A 13,800-nucleotide genomic window follows, 5' to 3' on the forward strand; every position below is an offset into this window, starting at 1 on the left:
CACAAGGAATGGAGTCCTGTTTCATGCCACAACATGGATGAACCTCGAAAACATTAAGCTGAGGGAAAGAAGCCAGTCACAAAAGGGCACATATGATATGACTCCATTTATGTGAAATGTCCAGAATAGGAAAGTCCATAGAGACAAAACGTAGATTAGTGGTTGTCAGGGTCTGGGGAGAGGGGACAATGGGAAATATTTGCTAATGGGTATGGAGCTTGTGATGAACATGTTCTGGAATTTGATTCGTGGTGATGGCGGCACAGCTCCGTGAATACACTCACAACCACCCACTTGTATATTTTTAAAGGGTAAGCCTGATGGCATGCAAATTACATCTCAATAAAGCTGTTATTTAAAAAATGGTAACGGGGGCACCTGGGTGGCTCAGGCAGGTAAGCGTCCAACTTTGGCTCAGGTCACCATCTCACGGCTCATGGGTTGGGCTCTGGGCTGACAGCCCAGAGCCTGGAGGCTGCTTCCGATTCTGTGTCTCTCTGCCTCTCCCCAAGCTCCAGCTCTCTCTCCCCCTCTCTCAACAATAAATAAACATTAAAATTTTTTTTTAAAAATCCTACCCATTCTTCCAGGTCCTTTTAAATGCTTCCTCGTTGACAGTCACAAAGTCTCCGAGATACATGTAATCGGAGGCAACTCTACCTTCTCTACATAGCACTCTGTGGACCCCTTGATCACTTAGCCTCAGCCGGAAGCATGTGTAAGAAAAGAGCGAGAGCTCTGAAGACCTGGGTCTTCGTGTCAGCCACTTCCGAGGTGGGTGGCCACGAGCAAGCCACACAGTACTTAGGTACAAGCAGCAGGAAGTGAGTGCTGATGTAAGCAGAGGAGGGAATGAGCAAGTTGCTGGAATTTCCAGAAGGCTAGAACCTTCATTGGTATGTCAGGTATGGTGCCTAAAGTCATACTAAAGAACCAGTTTGGTACAGACACCGTGGCTGCTGTGGTCAAACTAAGCTCACGTGGCCAACTCCGTGGACACTGGCCCGGACTCAAGAATGAGGCTGCTGTTGCCGCCAGAACCCCTGATGTGGCGGCCTCTCGCAAGGCCGCGTGCCAACACACCAGCCCAGAGCATATGTCGCACGAAGCGTATCCCTGGATGTCACCAACTTCTCAATTCAAAGTCCACGGCGGGAGTGCCCCCGATTGGCAAGGCCTGGGCGCTGTGCCCTCACCCTAGCAGCGGGGGACTCCAGGAAAATGAGTGTCTGTCCTCTTCAGCTTTAGCAGGAGGTGTTCTTGCCTCTTAAAGTAGCGGACTCTCCAAACGCAAGAATGGCCACCAAAAGAGCGACACACGTCCACGGCATCACCCAATGACAAGCTACCTCCCTGAGCCCGTTTCCTTATCCAAAAAAATAGAAATAATGATGGGTCCTACGCATGGGAGTTGTGTTTAGAGGAGCTGGTGGGTATAAAATGCCTATATATATAGAGACACACACACACACACACACACACACACACACACACACTTATATACTTGGTACACATTAGGGAGGAGCTCAGTTAACAGTAAACATCATTATTAGATAGGACTTGGGTTGCATTCTAATATGTCTACTTCTCTCCCAGCAGTCCCCAAACTTTGACATCTTAGTTCGTCTCGTGTTTAACAGCAGGCTTTCAAATGAGATTCCTTTTCTAATAGTTAATCAAATTAACGAGTTTCCTAACTCACGGAAGGCCTGGCAGCCCACCCTTTCCATCGGCCTTTAGAAGCGACGGCACAGTTTCAAAACAGCTCGGGTTTCCCTGCAGAACCCTATTTACAGTGTCAGGGAAAGGAAGTTCCTAGGAAAGGTATTTGTTAACTCTAAATGAAATTGAAGTCAACTCAAGGAATGTTTGGTTTGAACCTCTTTATTTTTAGACATTTTTCTTTAGATGTTTAGTATCTTTTATTGACTCAGTGGCCCAATAAGGCAGCATCTGCTCTGTTAGGAAATGCACCTGTCAGAAATGAAATAACTGTGCGTTGTTGCAAGATCCCTGTCTCGGGAGACCGGCTGCAGACTCTTTGAGAACAGGGACCATGACTTAATGTGTTTAGTGGCACCTCAACTTCCACATAGGGGCCCATAAAGGATTACTGAGTTATCTCCATTAGTTAAAAACAAAACACTAAAACCCTTTTCTTGGCCTTCCTCTTTCCCTCTCCCCCCTCCTTCACTTCCAAGCTTTCATTTAGCAGAACATAGACCAGAGGATAATTCCTCTGGTCGGAATTACTAGATTTCATTATGGGCAGAAGAGTTTGGTTTTAGGACTGGAACATTCCCAACGTCTTTTTTTTTTTAAAGCAGAATATCTCTGGGAAACGTATCTATTTGGGGTTTGAGCCCTTAAGGAAATGGCTTTGCCCTGGTTGGATGCCATTCTACCCCTTGCTCCTTGGGGAAAATGTTAGGGTAAATGAGATGAGAATCTTTAGGGCTTCCATGGGCTTAGAAAGGGGTCCTTTGGCTCCAATCATGGAAGCCCAAAGGAGGCTACCAGAATGGCTTTGTCCCCACTATTAGTTTGGAAGCTAGATTCCTGACTTCCGCTCAGGCACATGGACCCCTGTCCTTCTCTTGTTTGGCTCACACTCTTGTGTTTTGAGCCAGGAGGTTAGGGAATAACTTGGTACAACAGAGAGAGAGGGACTTTGGAGTTGAAGAGACGTGAGTTTGAGTCTTGTCTTTGCAACTTACTAGCTGTGGGACTTTGGGCAAGTACCTTTCTCCTTGAGTTTGCAATTCTCACCTGCAAACAGAAAAAAACAATACCTCCCAGGATTATTAGGAAAAATAAATCCTATGGGACAATTTATGTGAAAGCATCTTGCCAAGGACCTGGTACTTGGTGGATATTTAAACACAGTAGGGACAAATGTTGTCTGGGGAGGAAGAATTTGCAAGCATTTTTCCAGACATATTCAAGCGAGCATTTTTATCGTGGGATGGCAGGACTCTGTGACGCTGGGTCAGTCTTCTTACCTTCCTGACCCTCGATTTCCCCTCAAAGGAGATTTCTGACTCCAAGAGGGAGACACTCCTAGAATGTGAGGTTAAAGGGCAGCGTGTGTTACTTTCTAGAACGGGATAAGGATTTATTACCTTGCTTCCAAGATGCCTTCAACGGTAAGATGCACAACTGATTAAAAACCAGCTTTTTGAGAGAGAAAAAGTATAACTACGTTAACAGACCCATCGATTTTAAGACATATTCTGACTGCCATAAACAATGCTGGCTGTCATTTATTAAGTATCTGTTGGGCGCCATGCACTACCCCAGGTGCTTCACTACATCCGTGGCTGATTATCATAACCCCGGGGGGGGGGGCAGATGTCATCATTCCCACTTTGGGGTTAGCAAACCGACTATGGAGCGCTCAAGTCACTCTTCTAAGGCCACACGACCAGGGGGCAGGTCTTGGGAGACAAGTCTTCTTAATCTCAAAAATGCTTTCCCCTCTCAACAGATTGTTCTCCGGGCTAAAGAGTCAAAAAGATCAGCTCTGTGCAGAGACATGGTGTGCGAATGTGGTGCTGAGAACGTGCCCTGAATCTCTGCAAGGTGACCGGGAAGGGCGCAGGTAACATACACGGGGCTGTAATCTTATCAGTCTCTAATACTGGTCCTTGGAAGGAAGGCTTACCCGGACAGAGAGGATTGCTGGGAATCCAAATAGAGGAGAGCCAGGAAATGAGGCTGAGTCAGGCTTAACGCAGCCCCAAAGGGAGAAGAGGGGCTCTGACTAGCCCCAGACTCATTCAAGGCCCAGCGACACAGCAATAAACTTTTGCCCATCATTCCTCAAGGTCACCCTAGTCCCTCTCGGACTCTTTACAAATGAAGTAGAAACCTTTCAAGAAGAATTTAGTTTCTCCCATAGCGTTTCTCAAAGAGGGAGAAGCGTGCTGACCGGTTGTCATGAGCTAGCTAGCGGTCATTCAGTACTGGAACAAGTTATAAATTAACAAGCCGGTTTTCTGGTTAGTTAGCCCAAGTTAGTTCCCCTGCGCCTGATTAACGGGACTGAATACTTTGCTCTGCAAAGCCGTGGATATAGATGGCACTCATTCGGATCTGACCCCAGTGGCAGACCCTGTTGTACACTCGGGGGCATGCCCTAACCCCTGCCTCCTGACCAGAAGACTCCTGGGCTATCCGTCTGTCTGTCTGTCTGTCTGTCTAGCAACTGTGTTTGGGGAAGACAGCCACATCCATTTCAGTGGATTCCCAACCTGGGTCTACCTCATCAGATCACAAAAGAATGTTCCATAGCTTTTTGTAAGGGGGGGCAATAGGGATATGGACATAGCCAGGGTGGTGCAGGGCGGGACAGGGTTAGGGGTTGCCTGAAGCATCAGGAATTGAATAAGAGACGCCCCTGTCGACCAGAAGGAACTCATAATGAAGCTGCCAGAGGAGAAGTGTGCTTCTGGGTCTTGACGGGAGAAGGCTCTTTGGATGGTGGCCAAGACAGCACCAGGGTGGGGGTCACCGAGTCTCCATGTGGACGTCAACAGGGCTGAAGGTCACAGTTGCAGGGTGTTGGCTGCTGTTGCTGTTTGGGCCCAAGGCAGAAGGGGAGGATGGCCTGGGCCCCTTGGGTTCCAGTTCCCGCCTTGTCCTCATTTTCCTGGAACGAGATACGCATGCATGTTGGAGTCTTCTGCCGCATAGACTCAATGATTTTGGCTCTGACGGGATTGACGTGGATCATCGTTAAATCACATTGCTTGATGGCCAACTACAGAATTTTGCAAGTGGGAGGGACCTTAGACTTCAGCTAGTCTGACCCTTCCATTTTTTGGTAACCTAGATTAGATATTTAATTGTATTTTTTTCCCCCTGTTAACGAATGGTGTCAGATAGGTGACTATTATTAGAGACGAAATGAAGACGTTATGGTTTTTTTTCTGTCCAAAGTCGTAGCGTGAGTTACATTTTGCAGTTTCATTGTGCTTCCTAAGTTTATTGCTAGAAATATTTAAGAACTTTTTACGTAGTTGAAAAGAGAATGGACTCAAAACGTATATCCAGTCTTTCATTTTAGATGCCAGAAAATGCAGTGACTGGCAACAATCATTAATTCTAACGTCTGCATGAAATTTCATCTTGTTGACCTAACATAATTCTTTTTTTTTTTTAATTTCAAATGCTCAGAAAAGTTGCACAAACAGTACAATTAGTATCTGAATATCCTTCATGGAACAATTTTCTGATGGCTGGCAGTTTGCCACATTTGCCTTCTCTCTCTCCTGCTCCTCTCTCTCCATTCACACACACCACACACACACACACACACACACACACACACACACACGCACAGTTGTTTTTTTTTAAATCATGAACCATTTGAGTTAGTTGCAAAGGTCATGCCACTTCACCCCTAAATATTCCTCAAAACAATGGCATTCTCGATGTAATCATCACTCAGTTATCACACTTGGAGAGCCTTCCACTTTAAAGATGACATAATCAGGGCGCCTGGATGGCTCAGTCGGTCAAGCACCAGACTCCTGATTTCGGCTCAGGTCATGATCTCACGGTTCATGAGATGGAGCCCTGCATCAGGATCCTCGATGAAAGTGTGGAGCCTGCTTGGGATTCTCTTTCTCTCCCTCTTTCTTCCCCTCCCCTGCTGCTTGTGCGTTCTCTCTTTCTCTTTCTCTTCCCCCCACTCTCTCTCAGAATAAATAAACTTTAAAAAATAAAGATGACAAAATTGAGGCACAGAGAGGTTAAATGCCTTGGCTGCCTTTAAGAGACCAAAGACTGAACCCTGATCTCTCCATTTCAGCCCAGGCATCACTGTAAACTGGTGAGTAGAGTCTCCATCCAAATTACACTCCAGAAAACAGACTCAGAGCGCAGGAATGATGGACAGGAATGAAGGGCAGACATTGTGGTTTGATGCCACTTCCTGGTCTGGGATGGATTCAAATTGCAATACCCCCCCCCCCATATTAATAATAACTTATTAAGTGTTATTATTATTACATGTAGTGGTGGGAGCATTTTCTTTGAAACCACATGTACTGGCTTTGAATCCCAACTCTGTCACAGAGGGCTGAGTAGTTAGCTCATTTCCTGGTGCCTGTTTCACACCTACAAAATTGGGGGGGTATAAAATTACCCCCTTGTGGGGTTGTTGTGGGGGTTTAAATGAGTTAATACATACAAGGAGCTTGGAATCATGCCTGGCACATATTAAGAGATCAATATATGTTATATAATATATATGAGATATATATATATATATATAAAATACATACATAATATATAATATAAAACATATAATACATGTTTTATAAATAACATTAACATTATTATAAAAACAATGCATCTTGGGCCACCTGGGTGGCTCAGTCGGTTAAGTGAATGACTTCAGCTCAGGTCATGATCTCGCAGTTCGTGGGTTCAAGCCCCACATCAGGCTCTGCGCTGATAGCTCAGAGCCTGAAGCCTGCTTCGGATTCTGTGTCTCCCTCTCTCTCTGCCCCTCCCCTGCTCACGCTCTCTCTTTCCTTCAAAAATAAGTAAACATTTAAAAATAAATAAATAAAAACAATGCATGTTTACACCTCCTCGAAAATAAATAAATATATGCACCTCTGCAAAAACCAACCAACGAACCAAATAGCAATCCCATTGTGCAGACACACTGGTTGTCAATACTTTGCTGTGTATCGTTTGAATGTTTCTTGAGTGTGTGTGTGTAATCCACATGTATAGTCATAACGTATACATTATTTTTGTAAACCGATGATATACTGTAAATGGTTGTCCTCATCAATAAAACTCTTCTATAATATCTTTTTTTTTTTAACGGCTTCCAAGTCTGCTATGATGTGGTTGTGTTTATAGTCTCTTTATTTTAATTTCTTGCCTGGAAAGAATACCTTCTAGCAAAGTTGTGACTTAGAGGTGCTAGCACATAAGGTGATAACACAACATTTATTCTTTATTTAAAAACATTTTTTTAATGTTTGTTTGTTCTTAAGAGAGAGAATGACAGAGCCTGAGCAGGGGAGGGGCAGAGAGAGAGGGAGACAGAGAATCTGAAGCAGGCTCCAGGCTCCGAGCTGTCAGCACAGAGCCCGACGCGGGGCTTGAACCCATGAACCGTGAGATCGTGACCTGAGCTAAAGTTGGATGCATAACCGACGGAGCCACCCAGGCGCCCCAACATTTATTCTTTATGAAATCAAATTATATTTTGTCTTATTTTGTCCCAGAAAGTGGAGCTGGGGGTACAGGCATTCCAGTATTTGAAACCTCAACTACTTACGTAGTCTGCTCAACACAACCTAGCAGAAGGCTCCCTGAGAGAAAAGGATTGAAATATTCCTCTATTACTGTAAGTTACATACAAGGGCTTCCCACAGTGCTCAAGGCCATTATTGTTGTCTATGATTATTATATGTAAAAAATATTTCTCCAGATGCAAAAATATTACCAGAGGTTCCTACAGCAGAACAGATGTCAGAAAAGGACACCCAAAGGGTTAGAGCGCTTGACGACGGACTTAGGGATACCGCTGGGCACGCGACTGGCACTCACAGTGTCAGTCCCCATTCATTCTGACATCACCGACGGGACAAGACCATCTAGAGCCCAGGGCGTCCCGTACCTGTTGTACATCTTCAGCAGGATCAGAATCACGGTGAAGATGATAATGACAACCACGACAATGGCAGCAACGATGGCTCCGGAACCTACGAGGAGAGGGGTGGAAATGGCAAACGTGTGAACTAAAATAAAGAGAAGTGTTCAGAGACTGGCAGGGGGGCTTACACAGGGCATCCTGCATCCTCATCGGATCAAGGGGGGCAGAGAATGTGATGTCCTGGGACCCTGACTGCTGACCCCAGGACAGAGACATGCATATCTACAGTGGCAGAGTACCCCTACCCCCAATGGGGCTTGAGGGCAGAGTCCTCAGCACATCACCAGCCAAAATTCTGTCTCAGGCCATCCTGTTGTTATCAGTCCTAACATAGCATCAAACTTCCTGTGTCAACAGGCAAGCAAAGCACCTGTCCCTCTTCTTGATGACACAAAAGAAATATGTGATTTTTGTAGTTATATTTTGAAAATATAAATGCAAGCAAAAAAAAGGTGGGGGAGGATAAAGAACTCTTCGCCCCAGGAACTGTTGATCATCTACACATATGGACGTTCTCCAGTGTGATCATGTATATGCATATATGCATATTAAATACCTATCTACCGGTCTTTTTTGAATAAAGGTATTAATCCTATGTCTGAAAATCCACCTCAAGGAAGTAGTCATAAAAGTGGGAAAATGTGCACTTGATAAAAATGGAACAATGTTCCATACACAGTTTTACAACACTATCCTAATCATCTTTCCCTGCAGTTGCATTTTTTTCCATGACTTTTGATGGTTATGTAGCACTCCATTGTTTGGACTCGTTTACCAATTCTCTATTAAGCATATTTATGTTGTTTTCAATTTTACCCTATTAAAAACAAGGCTATGGTGAATGTCCTTGTAGCTTAATATCTCAGATTCTAATTTCAATATCAATGCCCACTCCCAATGCCCACCTCTAAGTCCATGTTCAAGATCAACATGCTTGTCAGAATTGATACTGAAAATGCAAAAAAAAAAAAAACCACAAAGGGGGAGTCATACTTTAAGCCAATCTATTTGATTCTGGGGAGTCTATCTTAGGGGATAATCCTAAATACAGAAAAAGCTATATGAATGACGATGTTAGTTACGATAACTATTTATATTCCAGATATAGGAACGGTTTACTAAGGTGTGGCATGCCTCTCATGAAATATCACACTATAATTTGAATGATGTGTGAAAAATAGAATATGAGATTATGTCCACACCCGCATATACACATTGTGTTGCAACCATTAAAATATGTGCATGCAGACATAATGTTGAGTAAAAGAAGCCAGACCCAAGCCTATGTATGATATGTTTCTATTTACATAAAGCTCAAAACCAGGTAGAACTAAGGTCTGGTGTGAGAGGTCAGAACAGCAGATTCCCTTGAGCAGGTGGGGATCGTGTGGCAAGGGGTGCTGGGACTTCTGGGAAACCGGTAGTGGTTCGTTTCTTGATCTGGGGGCTGGTTACACAAGCGTGTTCACCTTGTGAAAATTCATCCAGCTGTGCACTTAGGATTCATGCATTTTTTGGAAGGTATGCAATGCTCTAATAAAAGGTTTACCAAACAAAAACAAAAACAAAACTACGTGCAAATATTGACAGGAAGTAAGACTGGAAGGAAAGAAAGGGGGTGGGGTGGGGGATCCATCATAGAATAACTTGGTTTTTTTTCCTTCCTGTGGAGCCCAGTGATAATACTTTTAGTTCATGGTTTTTCTTTTTTTTTTTTTTTTAATTTTTTTTCAATGTTTATTTATTTTTGGGACAGAGAGAGACAGAGCATGAACGGGGGAGGGGCAGAGAGAGAGGGAGACACAGAATTGGAAACAGGCTCCAGGCTCTGAGCCATCAGCCCAGAGCCCGACGCGGGGCTCGAACTCACGGACCGCGAGATCGTGACCTGGCTGAAGTCGGACGCTTAACCGACTGCGCCACCCAGGCGCCCCAGTTCATGGTTTTTCAACCTTGTCTGGATAATCCTTTGTTGTGGGGACTGTCCTGTGCATGGTAGGATATTTAGCACCATCTCTGCCCTCACTAGATGTCAATGACACTTCTCCCTCCCCACCAGCTGTGACAGGCAAGTGTCCAAACATCGTCAAATGTCCCCTGGTAGTCGAGTGGCCAGATGAAGTATGGACTACCTATTTAAAATGAGAATTTCTGGACGGTAAAGCGTCCGACTTCAGCCAGGTCACGATCTCGCACTCCGTGAGTTCGAGCCCCGCGTCAGGCTCTGGGCTGATGGCTCAGAGCCTGTTTCTGATTCTGTGTCTCCCTCTCTCTCTGCCCCTCCCCCGTTCATGCTCTGTCTCTCTCTGTCCCAAAAAATAAATAAACGTTGAAAAAAAAATTTAAAAAAAATAAATAAATAAAATAAAATGAGAATTTCTGACAAATCATGAATTATTTTTTTGGCGTGTCTCGAACATTGCTTGGCACATCCTTATACTCAACAAATATTGGTTATCTTAAATTCAAATTTAACTGGGTGTCCTGTATTTTATTTTCTAAACCTGGCAATTTTATCTAGGGGGCAAAATTGCCTAGCTGAGAGTCATCACTTTTAGTTAAATGAAAGCAGAATTATTCCCATCTTGCTGACAAAAATTCTAGCTACCCTACATTTCCCTTGAGAACTGTTGTGAAATACTTCAGCAGGTTTCTGAAGGTCCCCCCACCTGGCAGGAAGCAGGCTAATGTGGGACCGTGTCCCGAGAGTGATGTTTTCTGGGTCTCCATGGAAGAGACACATCCTGCCACTAACATGGTCTGGAGCTGTTCTTACCGGGGAAACACTTCAGTGTCGGGAGGCCTGTTCCATGTGCAGAGACGTCGACAGAAATGACAGAAATGGGCCCAACTTCCCCTAATACAATTCAGTGGTTTTCTGAAGAGCGGTCATCACGTTTTTCTTTCTATGGACCTCTCGTTCCTGGCAGGTGTCTCCCCAGACTACTCCCAGCTTTACTCATTTACTCCTTTGTGAATTGATGGGATGTTTTCGCCTTACAAACGTGGGATGAAAGTAGTTACATTTTAAGGTGACTCATTTAAAGACATCTCACGTGAGAGTCAAATGTCCATTGCCCTCTAGACCCCCAAACTCCCTGATGATAATAACAGTAATAGCAGTAATGCTAATAATAATACTCATCAGGTACTTTGTGTGCCTCGAGACTATTCTAAGCTCTTGACATGGATTATATTGTTTCGTCTTCCCATCTACCTCATGCGGTAGCTTCCGTGATATCCCCATCTTACTGACAAAAAATCAGACACAAAGCGGTGAGGTCATGTGCTCAGGGTCACGCAGTGGTCATGTCGGGCATCTGGTCGAACGGAGACTGAGGCCCAGGCAGTCCATCTCCAGAGCCCATGCTCTTGACCTCTACACCATGAGCTTGCCCCTGGTCCTCTTCCCGCCATTCCCTCCCCCGGTCGCCAAGCCAAGTTGACCTTACTCTTGTACAGAAAGTCCTGTTCTCTGGTGGTCACGTTCAGTGAGAAGAAGGTAGTCCCCCCCAACGGGGTGGCCGTGGTCATCTCGATCCTGGTAAGAACAAAGATGACATTCTGTTTAAAACCAGAGTGAGCTTTATAATCCCTGTACAACGCCTCTTTCGTTCTTCACCTGGATGACGGGAGAATATTCAAGCACGCGGTTTCTCCTCCCAGCAAGTAAATAAAAGGCCTTTTCGCTATCTCCTAGGGAGAATTAAAACTAATGCCTGAAATTTGTGAAGAACTTTATGTTTCGAAGCAGTTTAAATTAATTCAACAATATTTATTAAATGTCTCCTGGGTTTCACACAGAACGTCTAAATTGGTCTTCTAGAAACTCTGTGAGGGAGGCTATTATTGCCATCTTCCGGATGAAAGTGAAGCCCCCAAAGCTTCATGGAGCCCCAAGTTAGAACGTAACCCAGGGCGCCCGCCTCCCATGCCGGTGGGACTGTCAGAAACCCCCTACGACGCTCGAAATGATGTTCCTGTTTTCAGAAGTTTTCCAATCTAAGGAGGCGGACATAAACAAGTAAATAAGCAGAGGGAAACCTTGACTACTATTGTTAAACAGCCAGTGACATGAGCCATCATTGGGTTGTGACCGACGATTTCGAGGAAAAGCTAAATTGGAATGGGCCTTGAGGGACGGGCCCGGTTTGGGAGGAGAGGAGAGAGGACGAAGGCCAGGTGGCACAAAGCCCTCGGCAGGAGGACGGATAATGCGTGTTGAGCGACCACCAGGCTCTGTCACAGGCACTTCACACGCTCTATCAGCTCACTCATTAATCTTCTCAAGCATCATCGCATTTTGCTGCTGAGCAAACTGAGGCTCAGGGCGGTTGAGTGACTCGACGGAAGTCCCACAGCGAGGAAGACGTGGAGCTTGGACTCAAACATACTCGCCGAGTGCACGGTCTTATCCCCTTGCCCCGAAAGCGACAGGAATCCAAACTCACAGCCCCGTGGTCTTACACTTGAGGAGTGAGCCAGGAGGGACGCGGCTAGTACCTCACACCCCCCAGAAACAAGCGTCCGGATCCTCCCGCCAGATCCCTCCGGAATCGAACACCTACTCAGTGACCGACGCTGTGCTAGGCGCTGGGAACAACACTACGAGATAACGAGACAGACTCCCCGCCTCCAGAAGCTCACGTTCTAGTGAGAGAGGCCGTAGGTCTGATCACGGCATTCTTGGGCTCAAACACAATTGTCTCTCAGCGCCCACACTTGCGTATCTGGCAGGACACACCCTACCCTGGCTGTTTCCATGCCCTCTTCCTAGCCTCCTCACACCAAGCTCTGCCCAACCTCTGTGACAACGGACCACTCCAGCCTCCCCCGTCGCTCCTGGTCTTTGCGGTCGGCGGACTGGCTGCCCCAGGCTTTGGCCTCCCCAGGTCCCCCCCGTGGGCCTCTCCTGAGAGCAGCTCCCCAGGCCCCCAGCTCCTGATGGAAAAGGGTCAGTGTCCCTGCATTTGGAGTCACTGCACCCAGGCTGGGGCTCTGGAGTCTGGCTTGCCCCGCCCCGTGGGGACCTCAGACTCAGAAAGACCCCCTCTGCCTTCACTTTCTCTGCCCTCCTTTAAGCCATGGGGCCCTGCCTAAAACCCCAGTTCTTGTCTGTCTCTTCCTACCAAAGACCCTAGGGCCTTAGGACCCACGCAACTCGGGCTCTCCCAAGGAGCCCTGCAGGGCTCTGCCTGACCTTCCCGCAAGGGCCAACCTTTCTTCCTGGCCGGGCTTCCTGTCTCCTGACTGTCTGAAACAGGCCCGCGGGCCATGTTCCACTGCCTGCTCCCCCTCCAAAATGAGCACATCCTTCAAGATTGAGCCCAGCCACCCCTAGGCGGACTCCCCGTCCCCCAGCCGGAATCAGCCATCTGTCCTCTGCCCCCACGGCAGCGCCCTGCCAAGAAGCCACCACGGCACGTGTCTCAGTCGCTGTGTCTGCTGGTTAACCTTCCGTGTTCACTGTCGGGGCCCTGAAGGTAGAGGCTACTCGGGGTCTTTTTCATATCCTTCTACCTCTCCCAGATAGAGCGCCTGGCTCTTCTCACCGCTGCCAGTTAGAAGTTCTGGAGCGAGTGACTGGACTTCTCCCAGCTTGGTTTGCTGCACATTTGTAAAACGAGGTAGCTTTTCCCAAGGGAGCTGAGGGTTCGAGGTTAAGTACGGAAAGTGCTTTCAGTGCTCAATAAATGGTAGCTCTCAGGGTTGTAGTGGGTATTAGCAAACATTTGCCGAACTCAATGAGAAACAGGTGGATCTGGAGGTCAAAGCAAGAAAAAATTCTTTTTCCAAAAATACACAGGGACCCGTAGGGGAACATGGGATGAAAGTCTTCCCCCACCCCCTGCCCCCCCACTCCCACTCCCAGTGAGAGGCACCTGCCCCCGCCTCCCCCACTCCCCGTCCCATCGGAAAGAGTTTTATTATGCTTTGCCTAAACCTTCTGCTTCTATCCCTACCGATATCAAGCTGAGAAGATTCACCAATAATCCTTCCTTCCAATTCCTTTTCAAAACAGAAAAGAGAAGCAAATAGGTGGCCACAGATCAAGGATCGCTTAGTGACAGAGACATGGTGTAATCCCTGGACAAGCTAACCCCCGCCTGTGGACA

General features: G+C 46.4%; 1 protein-coding gene across 1 annotated transcript; it reads right to left on the reverse strand.

Annotated features, from left to right (window-relative positions):
- Window positions 1–1,878: 1,878 nt before the first annotated feature.
- On the reverse strand, window positions 1,879–11,222 carry NCMAP (non-compact myelin associated protein). The gene is made up of 3 exons (XM_047084141.1): window positions 11,137–11,222; window positions 7,649–7,733; window positions 1,879–4,651 (listed from the first exon to the last, which is right to left on the reverse strand). The coding sequence occupies exons 1-3, from the start codon at window positions 11,216–11,218 to the stop codon at window positions 4,510–4,512; spliced, it is 309 nt and encodes a 102-aa protein (XP_046940097.1). The 5' UTR covers window positions 11,219–11,222; the 3' UTR covers window positions 1,879–4,509.
- Window positions 11,223–13,800: the final 2,578 nt, after the last annotated feature.

This window comes from Lynx rufus, unplaced genomic scaffold (assembly GCF_022079265.1).
Source record: "Lynx rufus isolate CCGP_SWC_20201006 ecotype Redwood Valley unplaced genomic scaffold, mLynRuf1.p SCAF_2, whole genome shotgun sequence".
Taxonomy (NCBI): Eukaryota; Metazoa; Chordata; class Mammalia; order Carnivora; family Felidae; genus Lynx; species Lynx rufus.

Bases quoted from the DNA above. Each gene is read 5' to 3' on its own strand.
- NCMAP (XM_047084141.1), bottom strand. From the start codon at position 11,218: ATGACCACGGCCACCCCGTTGGGGGGGACTACCTTCTTCTCACTGAAC. The intron at 7,734-11,136 runs GTAAGGTCAACT...CTCTCCTCGTAG, and splicing joins ACAGGACTTTCTGTACAAGA to GTTCCGGAGCCATCGTTGCT. The intron at 4,652-7,648 runs GTACGGGACGCC...ATCTCGTTCCAG, and splicing joins CTGCTGAAGATGTACAACAG to GAAAATGAGGACAAGGCGGG.